At 45.3% G+C, this 23,873-nt stretch overlaps 1 protein-coding gene across 1 annotated transcript in view; it reads right to left on the bottom strand.

The window, feature by feature from the left end:
• HIVEP1 (HIVEP zinc finger 1) overlaps nucleotides 1–6,215 on the bottom strand; it is a 118,284-nt gene extending 112,069 nt beyond the window's left edge. The window contains exons 1-2 of the mRNA XM_069853646.1: nucleotides 6,092–6,215; nucleotides 2,913–3,059 (exon numbers count right to left, since the gene is read on the bottom strand). Coding sequence (XP_069709747.1) covers nucleotides 2,913–2,952 — 40 coding nt within the window. The 5' untranslated portion in view covers nucleotides 2,953–3,059; nucleotides 6,092–6,215. The remainder of the gene's footprint in view (nucleotides 1–2,912; nucleotides 3,060–6,091) is intronic.
• Nucleotides 6,216–23,873: the final 17,658 nt, after the last annotated feature.

Here is a 23,873-nt window from a genome sequence, read left to right as displayed (position 1 = left end):
CATCTACTAATAAATGGTGAAAGCCAAGGAGGAGAGGAGAAAGGGTCTCAGCACACAGAAAATAAATCTTATCTTCAGTGATTATGATACTTCAGGGCCACTGCTAATCTTCCAAAGGCTGTCAGCTTTCTCAGAAGTATAGAAAATGAGTAAAATAAAGCCATGTCAGACAGAAGAGCCTTAAGGTTACCTGCCAAAATCTTAAATTTGGCTCTCTGTATCAAACACTACTACTTAATTTTCCTCAGACAATAAGATTGCTTACAGTAAACATAGGCAATATTAAAACCTTCAAAACTTATTCCTATGCTGCAGCAAACCTCAAATTAACTAATGGGAGTGTGGGGGCGATGTTTATGGTGGGGTTTTTTTCCTGTGTGGTTTTTTTGTGGAGGGAGGGACAGGGGGATTGTGTTGGGGTTTTTTTAGGGGAAAATACTTTAGGTTCTTGGACTTGGTTGTTTCTTCTCGAGGCTGACTTGGACTGCAAGTGCAACCCAAGTAACTAATCTGATGCACAACAGGATAAAGTGTCAAGGGTTGTTCAACAATGACCTCTTAAAAAAGTTAAACATTGATGGGCCCTGGACAAGTCCAGTTAAAGCTGTTGGCCATTTGATTGCTATGGGGCAATGAGAGGAATTGGGACAAGGGAGGGAGAAGCCAGGTGAGGCCATGGAGCGTTCTTTGTACACAGTACAAAAGGTGACAACCAGGACTAGACAATTCAAAAATAACCTCTAAATTGAAAATACAGGTTACATCTTTGTCTTCCAAAAACTAAAAAACCTAAGAGTTGAACAAATTTTGCCTTTGACTACAGACATTTACTCCTTTTGCAGATTTAGTTATCATCAGTCCTAACTACCATGGATTAAACCACAGGTGCAACACATTTTTAAGTTTTAATGGTTAAGACTGTCATCTTAAGACCAGTCTAACTTTGCACACAAAAAAATAAGCATTCAGAAAACAGACCTGTGAAATCTTTCAGGTTCCTCGAGTTCCAGCAAAATATGAGGATTTAAGCAAATATATTCTGCAATTTTCTCAGAGACTGATGAAGGAAACAGAAATACAGTTTTCCTCATTATCTACACTAAAAATGGAAATAGGGCACAACTAATGAGAAGTAAACTGATTTTTCAAACCACTTCACCTCTAATAACCCATGATAGTAGCAATATATGCTCACTACATGTTGAAGTTTGCAGCACCTGTGTGGTTCTAACAATCATTTAACCATTCCAACATCACTTCAAATTACAGGCTCACTGTATTTTGCTTCCACACGTTTAACCCATCTTAATTCATTCAAGAATTCTATTAGTTGTAGAAAAATAGGAACTGATGAAAACTGCTATTACAGAGGGCGATAAAAGCTAAATGACTGGGGAAATTATGCAAGGCAAAAAAACAGCAGCAATTAATTTCTTACACAATTAAGAGTTTAATTAGATTATTTATTTTAAACGCATTTACTTAAGTGAATACAATAGACTTTACAATAGACTTAACTCCTCTTAAGTTTCAAGCAATACATGAGTAGATATCAGACAGAGTACTAAAATTAGATCACTCTCGTATTTGATCAGTAAACATAAGCTCAGTTATGTCAGCAACTTGGTAAGCAGCAGATTGAAAATCGGGCTCTAATTTATTGCTTCACATTCAGTAAGAAGGGGAAGCCTCATCACCTACAGGTGAAATTCCTGATCTGTGAGGGAGGTTTATCCATTGCACTGAACAATGCTGCTCATTGCTTCCCAAATAAAGACAATGCAAAAATGTCTTCTCCAGAAGAGACTGTTAGTGGTAGCAGTGATGCAGTCTGCAAATACAAGGGCTTGTATACAGCTGTATACACTAGCACTTAGGAGCCTCTCAACTGTAAACGAACTGAAACACATGCAGATGTTTGTTGGGTTTTGGCATAAAAAGTTAAAACCAGAATCAAATGTTGTTCCTGCCCCTAAAACTTCACGTTGATGTTTGTGGTTTTGTAATCACTTTTATTCTCTGAAGGGATGCTTCCATACTGCAGCTGTAAAATTCACATTGAAAAAGCTGATGACAGCTACACGTGAGGGTGCAGGTGAAAGGATGCTCTCCCAAAGCCGCGCACAAGGGTGTGTTCTCCCTCAACGTATACACCTGCTTGTCAACTGACCTGTGTATTTTTCCCATCATTTAATTTCTCCAGGGCCACTTCTACCACGACAGTAACAAATAAACATTGGATCAGAGTCCTCACATTCACCTGCCAGTCCTGGGCTCAGTTAAGTGCACTGAGATTTTGCTCAAGGAAATGCCTGTACATGTATGCTTGCCAGTCTGTGGAACAAGTCGCTAGCCTGCTTGCTCTATCCAGAGCCCATGAACTACTCTTTGGCTGTGCGAAGGCTGGACAGCAGGGAGACCAAGGTCAAACCTAGCAATGCCCCATGCAGCATGGGTAACAAATGATAAATAGTGAGAAGGCATGCACAGGAAGAGGGTGAGCCCCCTCAGAATTCAGCAAGACTGATTACTATTAAGAAAAACAACTGCCAGTTGTCATATCTCATGCTACTTCTGTATCACATGCCGTTTCCCACCTCCCTTTATATTTCAACTGTAAATTCTCTGGTAAGGAAACTACGTCTTCCTCTGCATTTTCCAAGTTCGTGCCAGCTATTGCTGTAAGCTGGAGGATATCAAGACTGCTGTAAGCACACAAACTGCAGGAATAAGAACAGATTCCACTTATTTTTCTCGAAATCAGAACTGGCTTGTGGATGACTCCTAAAACTTTCTTGCAAACTATTTTTGGATCAAAACAGACTTCTTAAATACATACTCCTTCGACCTCATAATTGAAACTGCAGTCGAGTTTCCCAAGAACTTTTCTTTCTCAGCTGAGAGCTACCTACCTCTCAGATTTCTGGGATGTATCTGCTTTGTCCGAGGCATTTTCCTCTAGTCTCATACACCGCTTTCTCCTCTCAGAAATGGTAAGTACAGCAAGCAGAGAGATGGCAGCTCCATAAACTTGTCAAAGGGGTCAGTTAATCCGTATGCTAAAAAAAACGAAAAAGGAAAAAATAAAGAGAAAGAAAAGTTATGAGATATATGCACAAACAAAAATACCTATCTGCTCCCTTTAATTCTCAAACAGCTATGGAAATTAGCGGTGAGCAAGAAATATTTCTGTACCTATCCTTTTATGGAGTGAAATGATCCAGTATGTTAAGAAAACTACATGATGGTGAAAACTCCTTTTGGGATTACTCAGGAAGCTTGAGAAAAATGAGACACTTTTCCACATTTGTCAGCTGTTTTCTAGCCAGAAAACATCTTCCAACAACTTGTGTCCCACATAAATAAATCCAGAAAACTAAAGAAAATTTGACATCAGGCTTTAAAATACTCATCTTGGGGATGGGGGGGTGTAGAATAGAGGGAGAATACAGACTGTATCAATAATAATCCACCCTGTCTATATCATCAGCCACCTCCAATTTCCACACATGGAGCATGCAAGTCCAGAAGAACTCCCCACAGAATATTTCTGCTGAAACATCAGTGTACAAGAACCACACCAGCTCTTGACCCATCTGCAAGCTGTTGCACAGCAAGTTTTCTTCCCTGGAGCGGTCCTGCATGGCTACAGCAGCCCCTGCATTTTCAGGGGGCTGCAGAGAGCAAAGCTCTAGTACAGATAAATCCCACAGATCAGAGAATTCTTGTAATAGCCCAATGCACATATTTGCTGCTGAAGTGGCACAAACCTACATTTGCAACCCTAACCCTATATTGTTTTCAAGACTAATACTATTTTCTTACTTTTCAAATATTCTTACAACTTACTTCCAGTTCAAGATGCATTTTTGCTTTATCTCTGAAATCCTATAGGATGTGAAATCTTCCACAGAACTACAGCAAACTACTTGCGCATAAAAGCTTAAAGAAACTGGCCAGTGTAATTTTCTTCTTCCAGCTAAACAAAACAACACTTAACCACTTTTTTTTTTAATAATAATACTACCTCAGGTTAAGAGATTTTTTTTTTTGTGTAGTTAACACTAGGAAGAAATCATAAAAATTTACATAAAACTTTAGAATTGCTCACAATATGGACAAGCTGGTTAAGAATAGCTACTCGAAGGTGGAAGCACATAGAATTTTTAGAATTTGTTATAAGTATTAGTTTCGGGGAGGTTGCTGGGGGTTTTGGGTTTTTTTTTTGTTTAAGACAAGTATGTTTTTGTAAAAATGGAACTCAAATTCAGTTAAAACAGACTACTTGCAACCACCCCTTCAGTCTACAGGCTGTTGAGGAATATCATCATTAATTTTTAATGTTTCTTTTGTCTGTTGCTGCATAAAAGGACCCAAGCAGGAGAAGAAACTGACTTGCAAACGCTACAAAGGAAGGCTGGAAAATTTTATCCTGGCTAACGGTTCTTTGCTACGGTATTAATGCACATTAAGGGAAAAATCCAAAACAGAGCACATAGCCTGTCAAGCTGTTCACTCAAACCACTTAATCTGCGAGGATAACCAAGATTTAGGAATGAAATAAAACCTTATGCTAACAGACCCACGATTATGGTTCTCGGACACTAAGTGGAAATGCAGAGACGTGAATGGAAATGCAGAGAAATGAATGGATTGCTTGAAGCAACAAGCACCCCCTGAACCCTCTTTACTGCGGGTGCTGCTGGGTTGAGGTTTTTAAAAGATTATCATAAACGCTGTCACTTCTTTACTCAAGTTCTCTGGAGCCAGAGTTTGAAATACCCCCTGGGTATCTCTAAATCGAAAGCACCTCCTGATGCTCCCCTGCGGCACAAATGACATCTTATTTACGCTTTAAAACCACCAATTTCCCCCGCTCGCCAGCCAGCAGGACTTATTCTTTCGGGGGAAGAGATGGCCGTGTGAAAGCCACACCACGCAGGGCTCACCCAAGAGTCATTCCCTACTTAATTTGAACAAAAAAAGAAAAAAAAGGGAGGGGGGGGAAGGAGAAATGGGCCTTTACAAACGCAGCGGTCACATTCCCCCTTCCCTCTCCTCCACCCCCCCCAAAAAAATGCAGATCAGAGAGAGGGAAGGCATCCAGCCCGGGGCCCCGAGAGCCGTCGGTATGTGCGAGCAGGGTTGCAAAGGGAAGGGGAAGGGAGAGAGAGAGGAAAAAAAAAAAAACATGAATGAATAAAGAGGGAGGAGCCTGGGAAAACCCCTCTGCAACGCCGCACCGAACAAAGCGCTGCACACATGCCGGGGGGAAGGGGGGGCGGCCGCAGCCCCGCACCCTGTGGGGAGCGGAGCGGCCGGGGCTGGGCGGCAGCACCACCTCCTCTCCCCCCGCAAAAAAAACCTGGCTGCCAAGGGGGGAGGGGGGGGGCTGGGGGGGCAGCCGGTGCGCCCGGGGGAGAGGAGTCCCGGAGGGGGAGGAGGGGGGTGGGAGGGACGGGGAGGAGGGAGGGCTGTGGGGGATAAGAGGTGGAAGGGGGATAGGGGGGTTAAAAGGGGGACAGGGGAGCTGGAGGCGGGGATAGGGGGTTAAAGGGGGGAATAGGGGGGATAAAGGGGGGAATAGGGGGTTGGAAAGGACGGGGAGGGGGGAGAACAGGGTGGGAGTATGGGACGGATGGAAGGGGGTGGATGGTGGGGCAAAAGAGGGGTGGGAAAGGGGGATGGAAAGGGGTGTATGGGGGGAAGGCAGGGGAGAAGGGGAGGAGGATGGAAGGGAGGATGGGGGGACGGTAGGGGGACGGCAGGGAGGATGGGGGTAGCATAGGGGGAGGAAAAGAGGATGGGAGGAGGACAGAGGAATGGAAGGGAGGATTGGGGGGGGGCACGGGAGGGTGGAAGGGGGGGCGAGGGGGAGGGGTGAAAGGGCAGACGAGGGGGGCGGAGGGGGAGCGGGGCCTGCGGTCCCCGCCGGCGGGGGACACGCATTACGTTGTGGCTGCCGCAGCTCCGCGCAGAGAGAGGGGGGCGGCGGGAGCGCCCGTCCCGCCCCGCACCCCACTCCCCCGCGGCGCCCCCCGAGGTCTCCCCCCCAACCCCCGGCCCCCGGCGCCCTCCCCCGGCTGCAAACCTGGCGGAGGGGCCGGCGCGGCGGCTGATGGCGGCGGCGGGGAGCGCGGCGACCCCTGCGCGGCGGCGGCGGCGGCAGGAGGAGAGGGAGGAGGAGGAGGAGGAAGGCGGGAAGGGGGGTGGGGGGGGGAAAGCCGGCAGCCTCCTTCACTTGACAACCTCAAACACAAACATGACCCAGCGCTGCCGCCGCGCACACACACAGAGCCCGGCACCCACCCCCTCCTCCTCCTCCTCCTCCTCCTTCGTGCACCGTCCCCCCAGGGCCGGCCAAGGCGCCGCCCCCCTTCGCTCCGCAGCCCCCCCAGCTCCTCCCCTCCATGTCCCACGCTGGAGCAGACCGACCCCAATCCAACAGACACACACACCCGGCGATCCACGGGACACACACAATACACGGGGAGGGAGCATCCCCCAGCAAGCGGGAGGGGCGGGCTCAGCGCATCCGCCGGGCTCCCCCCACCGCCATCACCCCCCCAGTTCTTCCCCTGGCGCCCCGGTCACTGGCGGGGGGAGGGGCGCGGGGGGAGGAGGAGGAAGAGGAGGAGGAGGAGGGGCGGGGGGGTGTTTTACCTTCTCTCACTTTCTATTGCAGGAAGCGGGGCCGGAGCAGTGACGTCACCGGGTCTCCCGGCCCCGCCCCCTTTCCCGGCCCCGGGGGGGGCGGGGGGGCGGAGGGGAGGGGTCACCGAGGGGGTTTCCTCGCGGCCCCGGGGGGAGGGGCGGCTTTCCCGCCGCCGCCGCCCGATCCCCGGCTGAGCGGGGGCTGCGGGGGGGGGGGGAAGGGCGTCCGTGTGTCTGTCCATGCGTGTCTGTCCGCGTGTCTCTGTGTCTGTGCGTCCATGTGTCCGTGTGCGTGTCTATCTGTGTGCATGTGTCCAAGTGTCTGTATGTGTCCGTGTGTCTCTGTGTGCATGTCCATGCGTCCGTGTGTCCATGTGCGTGTCTGTCTCTGTGCATGTGTCCAAGAGTATATGTGTGTCCGTGTGTCTGTGTGTCCATGTGCATATACGTGTGTCTATCTGTGTGGATGTCCATGTGTCCATGTGCATGTCTATCTCTGTGCATGTTTCCAAGTGTCTGTCTGTGTGTGTCCATGTGTCTGTGTGTCCACGTGTGTGCCTGTGTCCATAAGTCCAGGTGTCTGTGTGTCCATAAGTCCAAGTGTCTGTGTGTCCATGTGTGCGTCTGTCTCTCTGCATGTGTCCAAGTGTCTATCTGTGTGTCTGTGTGTGTGTCCGTGTGTCTGTGTGTCCATGTCCATGAGTCCATACGTCTATGTGCATGTCTGTCTGTGTGCATGTGTCCAAGTGTCTGTGTGTCCATGCATCCATGTGTGTCTGTCTCTCTGCATGTGTCCAGGTGTGCAGTGTGTGTCCCCACGTGTCTCTGTGCATGTGTCAGTGAGTGTGTCCCTATTTCCTTGGGCACTTGTGTCTGTGTGCATGTGTCTGTGTGTCTGTCTCTGTGTGTGCCTGTGCGTGTCCATCTGAGTGCGTGTGTCCACGCGTGCGTGTGTCCATTTGCCCGTGTCCCTGTGCGTGTCCATCCGTCTGCGTGTCCGTGTGTCCGTGTCCAGGGCAGAACTCACCGCCGCCCCCCCCCCCCCCCCCCCGCCGCCCGCTCGTCGCGCTCCCCCCTGCCACGGCCCGGCCCGCGGGGCCCCGGCCCGGCCGGACACACACACACTCACACACACGCAGACAGACAGACAGACAGGCAGAGCCGGGGCTGACGTGTAGATCCCGGAGATTCCTCCCCGTGCTTCCCGGCGACACTCACCGCCGCCGCTCGCTCTGGGTGCCGGAGCCCCTCTGCGAGGAGGGGGCGGGGGAGGAAACGCGAGCGAGGAGGCGGCTCGGTGCTCCCGGCGCCCCTTTTTTGGCACGGGGCTGGGGGGTTCCCGCATCGGCTCTGCGTGTCCGCCCCAGGCGGGGTCACCCTGCCCGCTGCCTGCCTGTCTGTCTGTTCCCCAGGGCGAAGTGCGAGGAGAGGGTCTTTTCATAGCTCAGTTTTAACCTGACAAAAAAAAAAAAAAAAAAAAAAAAAGTCTTGCCAACTTTTCATCGCCGCTCGGGTTTTCCGTCACGATTTGGAGCCAGCACGTGATGTCTTTTGCAAATAAAGCCCATTAAATATTTCTTACACCACCTCTCCACGCTCCCCTGGCACCCCTCGCACTCAGCCTGTGAGCGCTTTGGCTGCCCTGCATCCTTCTTGTGTAAGAGCAGGGCCTGCCTTAGGAGAACGTGACCACCATTTCCAGATGTCCTGTTTTTCACAGGGCCTGCTTTCAAACTGTTTAATTATGCAGGGTTTTCATAGGACAGGTGAGTACTTTCATCACCGTTTTGCAGGGGACAAAGCGAGACGGGAAGGCATGGAGAGCTGCAAAGTAGCTCTTTGCAGAGCTGGGTACAGACACAAGCCCTCTTCTGCCTGAGCTTTTAGCCACAGGCACGATCTTTGGGTTATTTTTCCTCTTGAGTTCACTTAAATTACATCTTAAAACCATTTGACTTACAAGGGTGGTGGATTCTCTGCTTGTGAGCAAGCTGCCCTGCTTCATGCCTGGAAGCAACAGCAGTATTCACTACACAGAAGGCAAAAGTAAGAGGACAACCTGTTTTTGCAGTCCTGGCTCGTCTGCAACTTGGCAGTTTGGGCGAGACTTATTCGTGACAGAATTAGATATTTATGGAAAAATCAGACCCCAAAAGATCATCTTCAGGGAGAAGTGTTGTATTCTACTGCTTCTCTAGTTACATGAGTAATGGTTTTCTTTTGTTAGAGGCTGTGCTTGTCTTCCCCCTCTGGTTCTTACACATAGGGATCTCACTTGCTAAATAATAGAATCGCCATTAGTCTGAATACACCAATATGAATGTGAACCTGGAGGTGCCATAAGCTTAGCATATCAAGTCTGACCATTCAGAAACCTGAGATCAAGTGACCTCTTAAACTAGGTCTGGACCTATAGTTGTTCTATTCATCTGCCTCGCCACCAGTCTATCCCACTGGCCTTTGCAGTACGCAGCCTCTGGCTCCTTCTGCTACTCACTGTTCAAAAGCTTCAGGTTGTTGTCACCTGAGTCATCAGGGAGGAAGCATCAGATGCTGGCCCTTCCTCACAAGATGTCTCAGAAAAAAGGATCCACTACAGCTGCTGCTGAAGAAAGTCCTGGGTCACCTGAATAAGTTTGAAATAGATCCTCCAATGTACAAGTTGAAATGAAAGACAACGGTGAACCCCCTGGAGCTAACAGGAAACTGTTCTTCCACTAGAAGTCAAACTGCATCCCACCTAGCAGCTGAAAATCTAGCCCTCTCACTGCATGGATATGCAGGGCAGTATAATAGGTGCCCTTCCTCTGCAAACAAGCACAAGTAGTGTCTTTACAAGAATGACTCAATGAGATGTCAGAGGAGACAGGTCCCAAGGGAGGCATGGGGCACATTAGATGGTGGCAGCTGATCCACCCCTGACCCAGTTTATGTCACAGGACAAAGCACAGAAATGAAAGTCTGGCTCCATGAGGTTATTCCCACGGCCATTGGAAGAAAATGACTAGAGGCAGCTGTGAGCTGGTGACACTTCTCAGCCTGCTCACCTCTAACAAGCAGAGGTAGGGTCCAAAGAGCCAGCCCAGTTCAGTCTTCCTCCAGCGGACTCTCCTTCTTGCTCCAGCAAGTAGAAAATACAGTCCTGAGGGCAACCTTGAGAAACTTGGAAAAGACAGCAATACCAGGCTGTTTATCCTGGGCAGAGCACTTCATCTTTTTCTGTCTGTTTTTCCATCAGCAAAAAGGAAGTGCATACCCACTCAGTAACACACTTTAGGAAAAGTGCTGTGGATGATTGCTAGTAGGAGGCACATAGTAATCTTCTCAAACCTGCAAATGAGGGAAATTCTTTAAAAGTTTTCAGTGAGATCTAAAGTGCCACATCAATATGCACACTGAAAGAAGTCCTTCATGGCAGAACGTAGGATACCTCTAAAATTTCTCCTAAAAGGAGCCCTATAGGATACAGATTACCTTTAAATGACTGGGTGTATATCCAAGATTATTAAAGCTCTTTTCTCTCTTGAACTCCACGGCATTTTCAGGAAGACACTTATTTCTAAGCATCCTCTAGATTTACACTTGAAAATACTACGCTGAGAAACTGGTGTTTTGTGATTGCTCACAGGTATTTTATACCTTAAATATATTAAATGTGTATATAATATACCATAAATATGTATTTTATTTATAAATACATGTACATACATACTCTAGGCTCTCAAGAAACCCTGTTACATTAGGTGCTTATAAATAATACATTGTTAAGCACCCCATGATAAATCTGTAGTTCAACGGTATGTGATTTTGCTAGAATTATTGGTATGTATTGAATGTGAAACACTGTGGTAAATTTAACTATGCTGAGCATCAAATGTGACAGTTTTGTATTGTACATTATATCCTGACATGCAGGATATCCTGACTGAGCAGCTTTATTATTAAGGCTTCAGGGAATTTTTGAGGGAACTTCTGAAGTTCTGAGAAGAAAAAAAAACTACAACTGAGTGCTATTTCTCTATAAAAGTTGAGATTTTTCTCAGAGAAGGGAAATTCCGTAAGTAGTCTGTGTTGAAATGAAAATTCATGAAAATTTTGACAAACTAACTGCCGTCTGTTAGCTTGCGTTCTGAGGCTCCTCATTCAGCACATTCAGATGAAAGTCAGAGGATCTTGGCTTACCTGTTAAAAGCCAGTGTTCAGAGCAGTTCCAGGGCTTGCCCCTCCTGCAGTGGGGCCAGAGAGATAGGGCAGCATCTGCTCCTGCGAGGGCAAGTAATTTTTCCCCTTTTCTCCAGCAGTAACTGTCAGCCCAGATACTTGTACCTCTCCCTTGTCAGCAACAGCCAGACGCTTTCCTGGAGGCAGATGAAAACAACAGCAGGGACTTAGCTGTGCACTGCTCCCTGAAGCTGCTCCAAGCATGGAGCAGGCCCTGGTTGGGGCATTTTGCATGGCAATGTCCTGTATCTCCTTCTCTTGCAGGATGCCTTAAAGGGAGGTTGCTTTTGTCTTGTCCCCTAAGTCAGAATAACCAGGTTGGAAGAGACCCACCGGATCATTGAGTCGAACCATTCCTATCAATCACTAAACCATGCCCCTTAGCACTTCATCCACCCGTGCCTTAAACACCTCCAGGGGAGGTGAATCAACCACCTCCCTGGGTAGCCTGTTAGAATCATAGAATAACCAAGTTGAATTGGTTTCTTCCAAGTTGGACAAATTGGCATTATATAATGGAAAGGAAAACGTTCCGCTGAGGAATTTTGACCCAGCCTTACTTTTTACTTTATATATATATACGTAGCAGCTCTATGTGTTGGTCACTGGTGTGGACCTGGCACCAAGGAAAGGTGCAAATCTGACCAGCTTCAGATTTATCAAGTATTATGGGGAACAATTCACTGATAGATCTTCACCTTTTTTCCAAGTTTTATTAGCGATACATTTCAATGCACTTCATGGATGCCACATCTAGTTATTTACACCACATTCATCTTAAAAGATTATCTCAGACAAGAATACCTCTGTTTAAGATGCTATGCTAAAATTTGCTTTGGTGACTCTTTGTCCTTCCCCCTCCCTCGAAGAGCCCCAATGTCTGTGGTGCTCCCTCAGGGGTAATTCACAGAACTTTTCCAGCACCAGCTCCTCCAGGCAAGGGAAGGAATCCTCACCCTACCAAAACCACCACCACAGCCTGTCACCAGCCTTCTTTCCCCGCAGCACATAAGGCCTCACATATCTGGTCATAGGACAAGAGATCAGCCAGAGTAAGGCACACACAGGAGGTTGCTCTCTATCAGAGTCTCTTTGAGGTCTCCTTTGGTGCTGCAAGCTCTGGTGAGACTAGTGCTGTGCCCACACCTCATGCAGCATCCTCCCTGCAGAGAGACACGCGAGGCCAAGAGCAAGAGACTCATCCTCAGCACTTTGCAGGCTGGCTGTGCTCCCTGCCTGGCCAAACCCTCCATGATGGCATGCCAAAAATATAAGGAGAAAAAGAGACAGGAATTAAAACAACCAGACTGGTTAAACCAGTGCTGCCTTTTTCTTCAAAAGGCAGCCCCAGTGCCTGGCATATGTTGTGCCCATGCTGCTGCTGACCTGCACTGAGCAAGAGGAGGAGGAGGCTGGACCACTGCCACGTGATGAATGCCTTGGACTCAGCACGCCACACATCTAGCTATGGCTTTGTGGGATGTGACATTAAGCCCGTTTGGGAGGGAGAAAATTGCAACGCAGGATTATGAGATCTGGAATGGAGGATTTGGGAGAAAGCAAAAGCTCATCTTCACTGCAAGATATGATACCATTGGGGTTATATTAAAGGGCTGAGCCAGCTTAGATTCCCTTCTTCCTCCCAGAGATGGAGCTCACCCAAGGCCGTAAGCACAGTCTTCTGTCCAAACACAAGGCAAGTTTGAGCCTGGGCTGGTGCTCTGAAGTTAGCATAGATGCAGCCATGAAAAGCTAGTCCCAGAGCTTTAGGCTTTCCACTGAAAATCACTTCTCTCTCCTCAGGAAGAACTGTTTCTCTGTAGGTAAGCAGACCCTGTACTTTTGCAGCCCTTTAACTCCCTTACATCCTCGTATTTTTACTCCTAACTGAGCTAGACAGGTTTCTTGCCATCTTTGAACTTTTTTTCATTAGGTTGCTCATATTCCACTGCATCTCCTCTTCACCTCAGCTTACCAGTTCACTCTGATCATTTAAATACAGTTTGGTTTGCCAGCATTTTTTTGCTAAGCCTTTTATTTTATCTGTTAAAGAAACAGAAGACACAGGCACTTAATACAAATTCAGCTTGCCAAGATGCTTTCAGTGGTATGCTTTTTCTATATATTCAACCATAAACACTTTAACATATCTAAATGTTTAGAAGGCATTTCATCCTGTGCCTTCTTCCCCAATTATATTTGCCATTCAATGGCACGCTAGTATTATGTTTGCCACAGACACATGTGGGAGAGGTCTTTTAAATATCATATTCTGAGCACTTTAAGTTAGCTTAGCAGCTCAAAGGTTGCAGTGTTAATGATGTTTTGCTTATTTCCTTTTATTTTCTCTGGAAATGTCTTCCCTTGCCTGCTTCCCAGTGCAGATGCAAATACAAGAAGTCCACAAAGAGGGGGAAAAAAAATAAATCCCCATTCTATTGAAAAAAAAATCTCAGATTAAGATTTCTTTGTTTACTGGGAAGTTTACTTTGCCGGCCATATTGCAGATCATTAGGTACAGACCAATAACAAAGCTTCAATTACCATTAGCCTTGCTCCCCCAGTGATGAAGTGGCATTCAAATAATACATGGACTATTTGCAGTGGTGCATCACAAGCCATACGTATAGCACCTTTTGTAAACTGTGGTATTTCTAGCACAAAAATATGTTCAGTCTTCCTTAAATCCAAATGGCTATAGCAATAACAAAATGTACAGGTTTGCTTTGAATCATTTTGGTGTCTTTCTGTTAATAACCCTGCTGTGTAATTTCCCTGCTTCTAGGGTCTCCTGAAAAAACATTTCCTCCAGCTGTGGACACTGATTTTGCTAAATTATATCTTTATAAACTAAGACTAACAAGTGTCAGGCTCCAATGCTAAGGAGCGTAGAAAATTTCCCAAACACACTTTAGCAAACAAATGCAACGTTAAAAACACAGCACTTGCAGTCTTGCATCTGTCCCAAAATTTCACAAAGCCAACGCTGTAAAAACCATGTATCTCATTTTCAAAAATTCTATCACAGCAGCATGACTGTGTCCTATACCCATTTTCACACATCAATAAACAATTACCCACATAGTGTACAAGACAGAGGAAAATGAGGCGTGGGAGAGCAACAGTGCTATAAATAAGAGACCTGGTTCAAGGCTGGCTTCTCACTGCAGTAAAGAGAGAAATAATTTGGGTTTGGTCTTTCAGAGATCTGCCAAAGCCTGCTCAGCATCCCGAAAATCTGACATACAGCCCCGATTCCCCACCTGGCCAGGCTCTTGCTCCAGGCTGGCTTGGTAGCCTCTGCTTAGGCTTGTCCAGGTAGCTGCACATTACACCCCTTCCAGAAAGGTGGGCCATGGGCTCGTCACATCCTAGATGAAGTCCCTTTTCACCAAGAAAAGATACGAGGTTTCACAACTGGCTATATCTTCTATTTAAACACTGTGGTGTCTCGAAAGGCATGCTCTAGGGTGTAACAGCTGGCCTCAAAGCTGTTTGTCTGTTGGCTTAAAAAGTGGCACAACAGAAAGAGCACACTTTGTTTCTGTCAGAGGTAAATAATTCCCCAGCCTTGGCTTTAAAACAAGCACTGAGGTCTCTCCTACATCACAGAAATATGGCATATATCTTATTTTCATCAAACAGTGGAACAGCCATATTGATGATTTAAATTTGCCTGTGTTTGCGGAGTGGGGAATCTGACACTGATGCACAATTAAGCTTACAGATAATCTTGTAGCAACACATGGAAAAACAAAGGTTAAGACACCAGATCCTCCTCTGGCTTAAACTGGCATAGTTTCTCCGAGATACACATTTGTATTATTGCCATAGAAATCCTACAGGAGGAGTGGTGCCCAGCCTGTAAGAGACCAAACGTGGCATGCATTCAGCTCTTAGAAATACTGAGTTTGACAGGGGTGACAAAAGCCCAGGTCGATACTTGACCAGAAGAAACCCAGCACAGGGGCCCGGCCATGTGAGGCAGATGCTGGGTATAGATAGGAGAGGAGCTTGCAGCTCAACTCCCTAAAGGCTTCAGGCACCACTGTGCAGAGTATGTAACACAGCTGTGAATCCCTCTCTAGAGAGGTATTTCCCTTGTGGAGTAATTTTGCCTGTGCCTATCTTCAGGAAAGAATTTGCATGTCTGTTAAGTCCCACTAATGCCAGTGAGTACTCTCTAGTAAGCTGGAGCATTTGCTCAAGGTCTTCTTGTATCAAGTTTCACAGGCATCATTTAAACACGCGAGTTATCCTCCTTGGCTTAGTAGGACCACTCATGCCTAGAGTCTCTGATGATCTTGCTGTAGCCTCAGCAGTAAATTTCAAACAGAAAAAGAAAGTGAATGTTATCAAATCAAAGAAGTTCACAGAGAACTGAAACATAACTGAATCCCTCCTCCCCCCACCAAAGGATCCATTTTACATATCTGATCCTGTGAATAGCTTGCACGATGAGGCATCGAGATCAATGGGGCCAACTAACCACAGGTTGTGCTTTTGGTTGAGTCAGAGGCATTGTCTGCAAATATTCAGAGCCAGTTCTGCAATGTTCCTCCATGCATGATCTTATTATCAAAACTGTAGTGTCGTTCTGGTGTAATGCTTTAATCTCTGCTAAAAAACACAACTGCGCATTACTTTTGTTGTCTCTTAAACAGAAATACACAAAGCTGTAAAAATCCTTCTAATTATGTTTAAAAACCAATCACATTCAAACCAAAGCTGATGCCAAGAACATTTTAATCACACAAACCAAGAGATGGAGAAACACTTCACTCCACCGCTATGAACTGCAGAATGAACTACGTGTGATAATTTCAGTCTCATTTATGGAAGCCAGACTCATGGTACCCACCTTTGCATCTCTCCTTTTTTCTCCAAGCTCTTGTTTTTCATTACCTTTTCCACATACACACACATTTTAATTACTTTTTCACTCCTTACTCCTGTTCCCAAGGCCCATCTCACTGGTGTGTGTCTTGTCTCTTTATCCAGTTCTTTCCCACACTACTTCTCTGCCAACTTCAAAGCACTTTTCCTTATCTGGGTTACATGAGGAGACATATGGGTTCCACCTTATTTTTCCCTGATCTGGATGAAACTTTTGGGAAACTGCAGGTTAGAAGAGGAAGGACTGAATCTTCATTCACTCACTTCTGTATCATACTCCCTCTTTGGGAGTATCATACCTCCTCGTTTGGTGTATGCCTCCTAAGCAGCTGTCAACAGGAACAGAGAGAGATGAAATGGAGGTGCAAGCAACTGTTCTTTGCTTTAAAATTTGGGACAAAAAAGCAAATCAAAAGCTGATTCTGGAAATCTACTGCAGAAACACCATCAACTGCAGACTCCCAGTCCTCTTGACCTATAAAACACAAGTATGTTGTTCTAACTGGTAAGAAACGGCAAGTGCGACCCAAACACCTAGCTCAGGAAACGTTCACATGAAACACATCTGTGCTTGTTTCTTACATACACAAGCAATGCTTCGCAGGCTCAAGCCCATGAGGTGAAACATTAAGTACAAGATTACTATTATTTGTGGGCAAAGTCTAGCCAAATCTGAACCACAGATCTTCACATCTGAAAATAAAAGCATTATCTACATTTTCTCCTGTGTTGCAGTTGTTGCAGCAATGCTGCCAGAGATTTCTGTTCCTTACCCCTGCCTTCTTTTGCCACTTTCCTGCCTCCAGAGGAAAAGGAGCCAGTGAGATGCAACTCCTTCATTGGACAAGAGAGATAACTTTGGTTACAGCACTTCCACAGAGTGAACCTCAGTCACCATCTTCTGTCATTTTGGTAGCAATGTCCACACTAGCTCACCTCTACACACTTACAACATACTTGAAGAGTGTATCAGAGAGCAGGTTTGTTCCTCAAGGGATAGAAAGCCAGGAGCAGAGGCCTGAGGTGATCCCACAGCCTGGACTAAGCCAAGCAGGACAGGCCCAGAGACGGTAGCCAGGTCCAATCCAGAGTCCAGACCACAAGGCAAAAGCACGGTGAAAGGGCAGCTCCAACATCAAGCCAAGAAGCCAGTTCACGAGTCAGTTCCAGTGATGTCCAGGTAGGGCCATGGCAACAAGACAAAGCCAGGTTCAGGCTAGGAAATCAATCTGTGTGTTGAGCTCCAGAGTATGGAACTACCATAGCCAGCCAGAACTGGGGACCAACATTTCTCCAAACAGCTCAAGGAGGGAATGATAGGCTCTAGGTGAACTTAAAGGGTTTCTGGGCCCTTGTAAGGTGGATGGGTAGAGGTCCCAGGTGAGGATGGTCAGGGCCGTTAAGGAGTGTTAATGCTGTCAGGAACCTGAGGGAGAAAATGAGCAAAAGAAATTGCAAAACGTTATTTGTGTATATGTAACGGATACATGTATGTGTCTGTATAGTGCATATATATCACCATGTTAGCATTCTGTTTCTTAAGTCCTTTTCCTTCATTTCCAAGCATCTGGCTTACAGTTTTAGAGCCCCTAAGTTTTTGAAAAGACCTTAACTCTAAACACGTATCTGATGCCACACAACAAACAAAAGATTAAGAAGTTAAAGAAAGCAACATCTGCAATAAAGGGACTGCAAGTACTTTTAAACAAAACTTCCAGCTGCAAATAATATGGCCTACATTCAAGTTTATATCCAGGCTACATTAAAATCTCCTAAAGGACTTTTTAGTTTGCCTGGATAGAAATAATTATAAAACTGGAAAGAATTCTTCTACACTTCCTACATCTTTCCTACATCCTTTCTTTTTATTTGATTACTGCTTTCTACTCCCACTACTACCTGTTATGTTTACTTTTTTGCCTATATTCCCAAAATTGATTCTTCTTTTGATCTTTCTGTTCCACAGAGGTAAGCTTTCCAAGCTACTCTCTATTATTTGTGCACTCATAGTCCTTCCTAAGTTAAAAATCAACTGAAAAATTAATTCACGTGCTATTTGCCTTATCTCTGCTTTTACTAGTATCTGACACCATGTTGGACTCCACACAGAGTCCAGAATTTACATTCCCAGGACTTGCCCTTGTCATTGGTCGGACTGTTACAAGGAGAGTACAGGTGGAGATACACATACAGGATCAGACTTGCAACTGTTGGGCTTCCTGGGACAAGGTTATAGTCTAATTATCGCACAGTGAGGAACTTCAGGGCTGCTGAAAATGTTTATTAAATATAAAACAATTACTTTTTTGAGTAACTTCCTTTACCTCATATCCCATCTTAATTTTGTTTTTCTCTGTGTTTGCAGTCTTTTTTTTATGCCATAATTATTCCTGGTCAAATAATCTGAAAGTTTTTAAAACATTTAATTTTGCAAATGCTCCCACACAAACTTTCTTTTATAGAGTTCAGATACTACATTTATTCTTTCCTTTTCATTGCAAATCTGTGTAATTCAATTTTAATTTAGTTTACATTGGAATTTTTTAATATTCAAAATCCCATTCATGCCAATAATAAAAAAAAATACTATCACTCCGCCAACAGTCCAGGTTGAAGTCAGCTGGATTTCAGGTCTGTGGAAAAATATCTTCCACTAGCTCTACTTTTTCACCGGTGATTGTGTAAATTAGAGTTTACAGCTCCTGCTCTGCCAGCTGAAGGGGTTGCATGGACTTTCGCTAAGCTGCTCCACTGCGTGTGGGCTAGTTCAGACTGCTGTCTTGGCTGGCTGAAGTTAACTGAGTTAATTCTGTAAAGAAGCAAATGTTGTATGTAAATGTATTTCCACCTGCTGGCAGATCAGTGGCAATGGTGACCTCTGGCATAGGAATGATAACCAGTACCTTGCGGCTTCACCCAGCAAAGTAAATGTGCTTATGACCTAACTCAACTGAAAGCTGGGAAGCAAGAATGCTGCAAAATCTGCCTTAAGCTTTGAAAAGAGAGATGGGTGACAAAGAAGAATGGTGCAAGGTACTGCATGTGAGCATTGTGGGACGCAACAAGCAATCGCACAAGGCAATTCCCTCTGGGTTTTTCTGGAAAACGCGTGTATGGAGCCAGCATAGAGCAAACCCTCCCAGATCACATAGAGGACTCAACAGAACTTCAAAACCATCTATGCAGACAAGTTATTCAAGGGTGATTCATGACCACTAGCAGGAGGGGATTATCCAGGGAAAGAACAAGGGCAGTTTCATTTTCTGAAACAACTTGAGGAAAAATGAATCAGATTCAGACTCTGGCCACTGTGAGTGGACATCATGCTCTGAGCCACAGAGAGTGGCGGCTGCATATCATGTCTCAGTGGAGGAAATCTGAAATATTTTAGAAACTACAGTGCAGCCCATGGCTTTTACACCGATAATTTCATGTAGGAAGAAGGTCTGGGCAGGGACAGCAGTTACGCACATCCAGGAGCACTTCATGTTGCACGAGCGTGGTTATATCAGGCCAGAGACCTCACATCTGAGTAACCTGAGCTGAGGACAGTGGAAAAAGAAAACCAAGCCTGATGGAAAGAGCACTGTATGTGCATGTTTGTATCCAGGCAGCTTCTTGCACCCTTTTCCATCTCCATAGTTATGGAGGGGCTGCCAGGATCCAGCCTTCAATAAAAGGCATCTGTTTCTGAAGTGAAAACCGGCGCTTAGTTGCTGACAGCACACAGTAACTCTACACATCAGTGCAGAGCAGGAAATGAAAAACGCCTTTTCTAACTAGGTTATAATGGCAATTTTAGGTAGATGGAACATTAGCAGTGGATGCCAAGCTGGAAGCTGGCCACCCTGTTGGCTTTTCAGCAGCAGCTTTGGTCTTTGGAAGCTTTTCACAGACTGACAATGCTTCAGAAGAGTCTACTTTTGTCTGGGATTACAAAAATCAATTGCACCACTTGCACATAGCATGAATGGCTACCATGTGGATAGCCGTTTCAACCAACTGACATTTTTTCCAGGTTATCACATCCAGCATGCCACAGGAAGCTTTCTTCCAGCTTTATGGTACTGTTTATCAGGAGACTGTTTCTATTTTTAAACTCAGGCTTTTTTATTTTCAAAGGAGAATAGATCATTTTTCTCCCAACAGGCAAAATCAGTTTCCTCAGGGAAGGTTTATGTGCTCGTAATATGTCCCAGGTCCCCTTAGTCTTGTAAGCCATTTCAAAACCTGCACACAATACATGTCCTACTGTAGTGTTGCACCTCTTGTTGTCTTTTAAACATCCACAAAAGGGATCTTAAGACGTAACAAACTTTCAATCTTTCTTCCAGTGCAGAAAAGACATACCAGTTGGTGGAAATTATAGTTCTGCCAATGTTGAACTTCCTTTCCATTGGTAACTCTTTCTTACACTTAGCATTTTATACATGAATATTACCCAAGGAACACTGCAGCAGAGGGGCTCTTTTCCCAGCTCAGCCCACATATCTGCTCTGCAGCCTTTTGGAATAACAGAGTACTCAAAATGTCCTGAAAGCCATCCGGCTTCACTCTGGGGCATTTGCCTAACTTGCTACCACAAAGTTAGCAGAGCATCTTGTACATCCTTATATCTTTTCTGACGATGCCATAAGGATTAAGACTAGGACATTCCCAATGCCAGTCAATGCTTGGTTGCTGCACAAAGCCTGTTTTGTTTGCTCCTCCTTTCTCAGGGCTACCAGCAGTTTGGACAAATCAAAGAAGCTTCAAGGCTCTAGTTTAAGTTAGGAAACTTAGGTTTTGTCCAGCGCTGACCTAAAATTTGGTGTGTAAGCACAGCTTCAAAAAACACATTTGCCTTTTCCACTTCCACTCACAAATTATGCCTTGTATCTGATGCAGAGTCTTGGGACACACTACTTAGCAACTCCATGGTAAATCAAACATATTACATAATGGTTTGATTAAAGGAAGCATTCCTCTTCAACTGAGAAACAGTTATGTCATGGATCTGCTCAGAAAGCTTTCCAAACTATCATTCATCCAACAGTCCAGAGCAGCTGTTAATATTTAAGGAGCACCAGAAGTTACTAAGTGTCTCTAAAATACCTATGGGATTTAAATGTTCCCTGTGAGGTCCAGTTGATAGACTCATAGTGATTCTGGCTGTGCCATAGGACTGATTCATCTGCTCCTTGAGTATTTCCTAGTGCACAGCGAAGAAAAGGTTGCAAAAATATAGTTTGCTGTGAAGTCATACATATGCATGCTACATATATATTTTATATAATGTGTATTTCTGTGTGTGCATATACACAAAAATTTGATCAGAAAACACTATTCAGGCTGTGAAGTTCACTGCTCAGTAGTCAAGAAACACCACAAGAAAGGTTACCCATGCTGCAATAGCCCCGTATATTGAATACTGGAGACCAACATCATGCTTCTTTGCTCTGGGTGAAGGCCACCCCATGCACTGCTTGTTGCTGAGGGTGGGACCTCCAGTGGAACGGAGTCAGGTGTGTTTTGATCACAGCTCATCCCAAGTAAGAGCCTACTGCCCTGGCCCTAGCACCAGCTACTTCATCAACCCTTCTCTGCCAGGGATATAATCACACTTTCTGATCTGCCAGCGCAACTCCATCTGTAGTCATTTCCCAGCTCAAATTATGTCAAACGATCTGTTGTTTGGGGAAAGGAGGGGTGTGCATGTATATACTTCTAAAGGGCAGGCAAAACAGTGCCCCGGCTAAGCCAGATCATTTTTACAAAACTGAGGAACAGTGAGACGTGCTATGCTGCTGGCAGATCTGAAGGGTCAACAACCCATAAGACAGGATCTGCTGCAGCCAGAACATTGTGTCTGATTGCACCATTAATGATCTCCTGTCCAATATTTCTTTTTCACCGTATTGCTCAAGGCATAGTACCAAAACCTTAGTAATGGTGCCATTCAAACCCTGTGGTGGAGACAGAATTACTAATTTCTATAACACTCACCACTGAAGTATCACAAATACCCATTCATTCATGAATTTTAAATGCGCAGTTTGATTTATTTTCAGAAGCTTTAGCATTATACAGCACTTTACTTGGTTTGGGGAACAACTTACTTTGACTTTTGTTACAAACATAAGCACCTGAAATCTGGTGCTTTCTTAAAGCACACTTTCTTAAATAAGCTGTCAAACTCTCAAAACTTGACTAACACAATATAGGAATTAGAGCAGAACCAAGGACAGATTTTTATTTTCCAAAGCAAGATACAGCTCTGACACAATCTCTAGTCTCCTTCCTCATCCCTTTTTTTTTCAGGCAATACACATTTGCCAGTTTCTATACTGAATAAAGCAGGGGACCCTGTAAACCCTGGATCTGTCCCAAAGTGGATCCATCCTGCACCTTCAGGAGAGTTCTGAGTAAAAAAGTATGTATGATAACGCAGTTAAAGGTATGTGTCATGGCTGAAAGGATTTTGCAACCTTAATTCTAGCATGGCCTGTGACTAAGAACTTGATATTTTTAAAGCATGTGTAAAGGAAAAAACCCACAAAATCACGACTGTTATTTCCTAGGTTTATAAAAGTCAGTTGAAAACCCAGAAATGTGCTTCTGTTGTCTCTCAGTACCCCAGTACGCAGGAAACTGCATAACATTCTTGAAGACATCTGCTGCATGAGCTGAAGGACAGCTTCCACCAGTGTTTGACCATCGTCCTTTATGTCTGACAGGATCTCTCTTTGTGTGCATGTTTGTGTATGTGTGTGACACTGGAAAGGATTAACCAAAGAAATACATGCTAGGAGCCATGTGCTCTTCTGCTTTTCCTTCCCAAGCTCTATTGAGTCTGTCCCACCCCACTACAATATTCCTGTTTTGATCCTTCTCTGTCTGTGCACTCCTTGTTTCTCCTTGCCAGTCACATCCCTTCCTTCCTCCCTCCTCTGGGCTGTGAGTCCCCATCCCAGGCTCCTTGCCCAACAATACTTTTCCCTTGGTGAGTCTCTTCTTTCCCTCAGTCCTTCTTCTTCATCAGCATCCCCTTTTTGTACAATCTCCTTGCCCTAGATGAATTCTCTACATTCTCATTTCTTTGCCCGTACAGTTCCAGCTCTGTCCCAGAGCTCTCCTCCTTAAAAGTCTCTCAGACCATCAGGGTCTCTCTGTAGACCCGTCATCAAGATCCAGTCTTCTGCCTTGTCTCATCCTAAATCCTGACCCCTGTCCCACTGCCAGACTGATTTTCCAATCAGTCCCATGCTGGTAAACTAGTTCTGTATCTCTTCTCCCAGCTCCCATTCATTTCTTTCTTTTCCATGAGGCTCCATCTCCTCATCAAGCTTGTAATCTTCCTCTTAGCTTCACATGTCTCATATATCCCTCAAGCCTGGCTCCCTGTCTCCCCTTCTACAAATTCTCCTCTCTCCAAACTGCTTGGCTGCTAGCATGTGGATAGATTACCAATGATGGAAAGAAGTGGGCTCTGAATATTACAGTAATTAGCTGTTTTTGAAAAAGCCTGCAGCAGGAACTACAGAAGCAGTCTGGTTTTGTCACCCCAGGCCTGAGTGGGAGCTGTTGCTGGCTCTGTCTATACAGACATCTTTACCAGATCTCAGACACCTTAAGTACCTTAGCATGTCAGCTGCACAAATAAAATTCCCTTACTTACTTACAACTTTGAGATACAGAGTTTGAGTTCTGGTGCTCAGGGAATGGCAGGACAGACCTTGGAGTCAGAGACATGGCACTCATACCATTTTTAAAAATAGACAGGACTATCTTTATCTTTCTAATACATTACGATAAAACCTGTACTGAGTATCAGTCACCTGCCTGTACTTACATTAGACACAGAAGAATCTCCTCCAAAGGCTGGACAGTCTAATTAGACCAAAAAAAACAAACCCAGCACACCAACCCCCCAAAACCCCAAACACTAATGGAAGTGCTATTGCTTTAGTGTAAGTTACTACTATTGGACATAGTCACTGCATGCTAATAGCTTGCTCTGCAAGGTCACGCAATGCTCTGAAAATCCCCTGAGGTTCCCTCCAGAGCAAAAGCCGAGAACCTGGAAGAATGCAATAATGAGCTCCCACCTGAACCAAAGAGCT

Source organism: Phaenicophaeus curvirostris, chromosome 3 (genome assembly GCF_032191515.1).
Source record: "Phaenicophaeus curvirostris isolate KB17595 chromosome 3, BPBGC_Pcur_1.0, whole genome shotgun sequence".
NCBI lineage: Eukaryota > Metazoa > Chordata > Aves > Cuculiformes > Cuculidae > Phaenicophaeus > Phaenicophaeus curvirostris.
The sequence above is the reverse complement of the archived record's forward strand: the minus strand, read 5'-3'. Positions and strand labels throughout refer to the sequence as shown.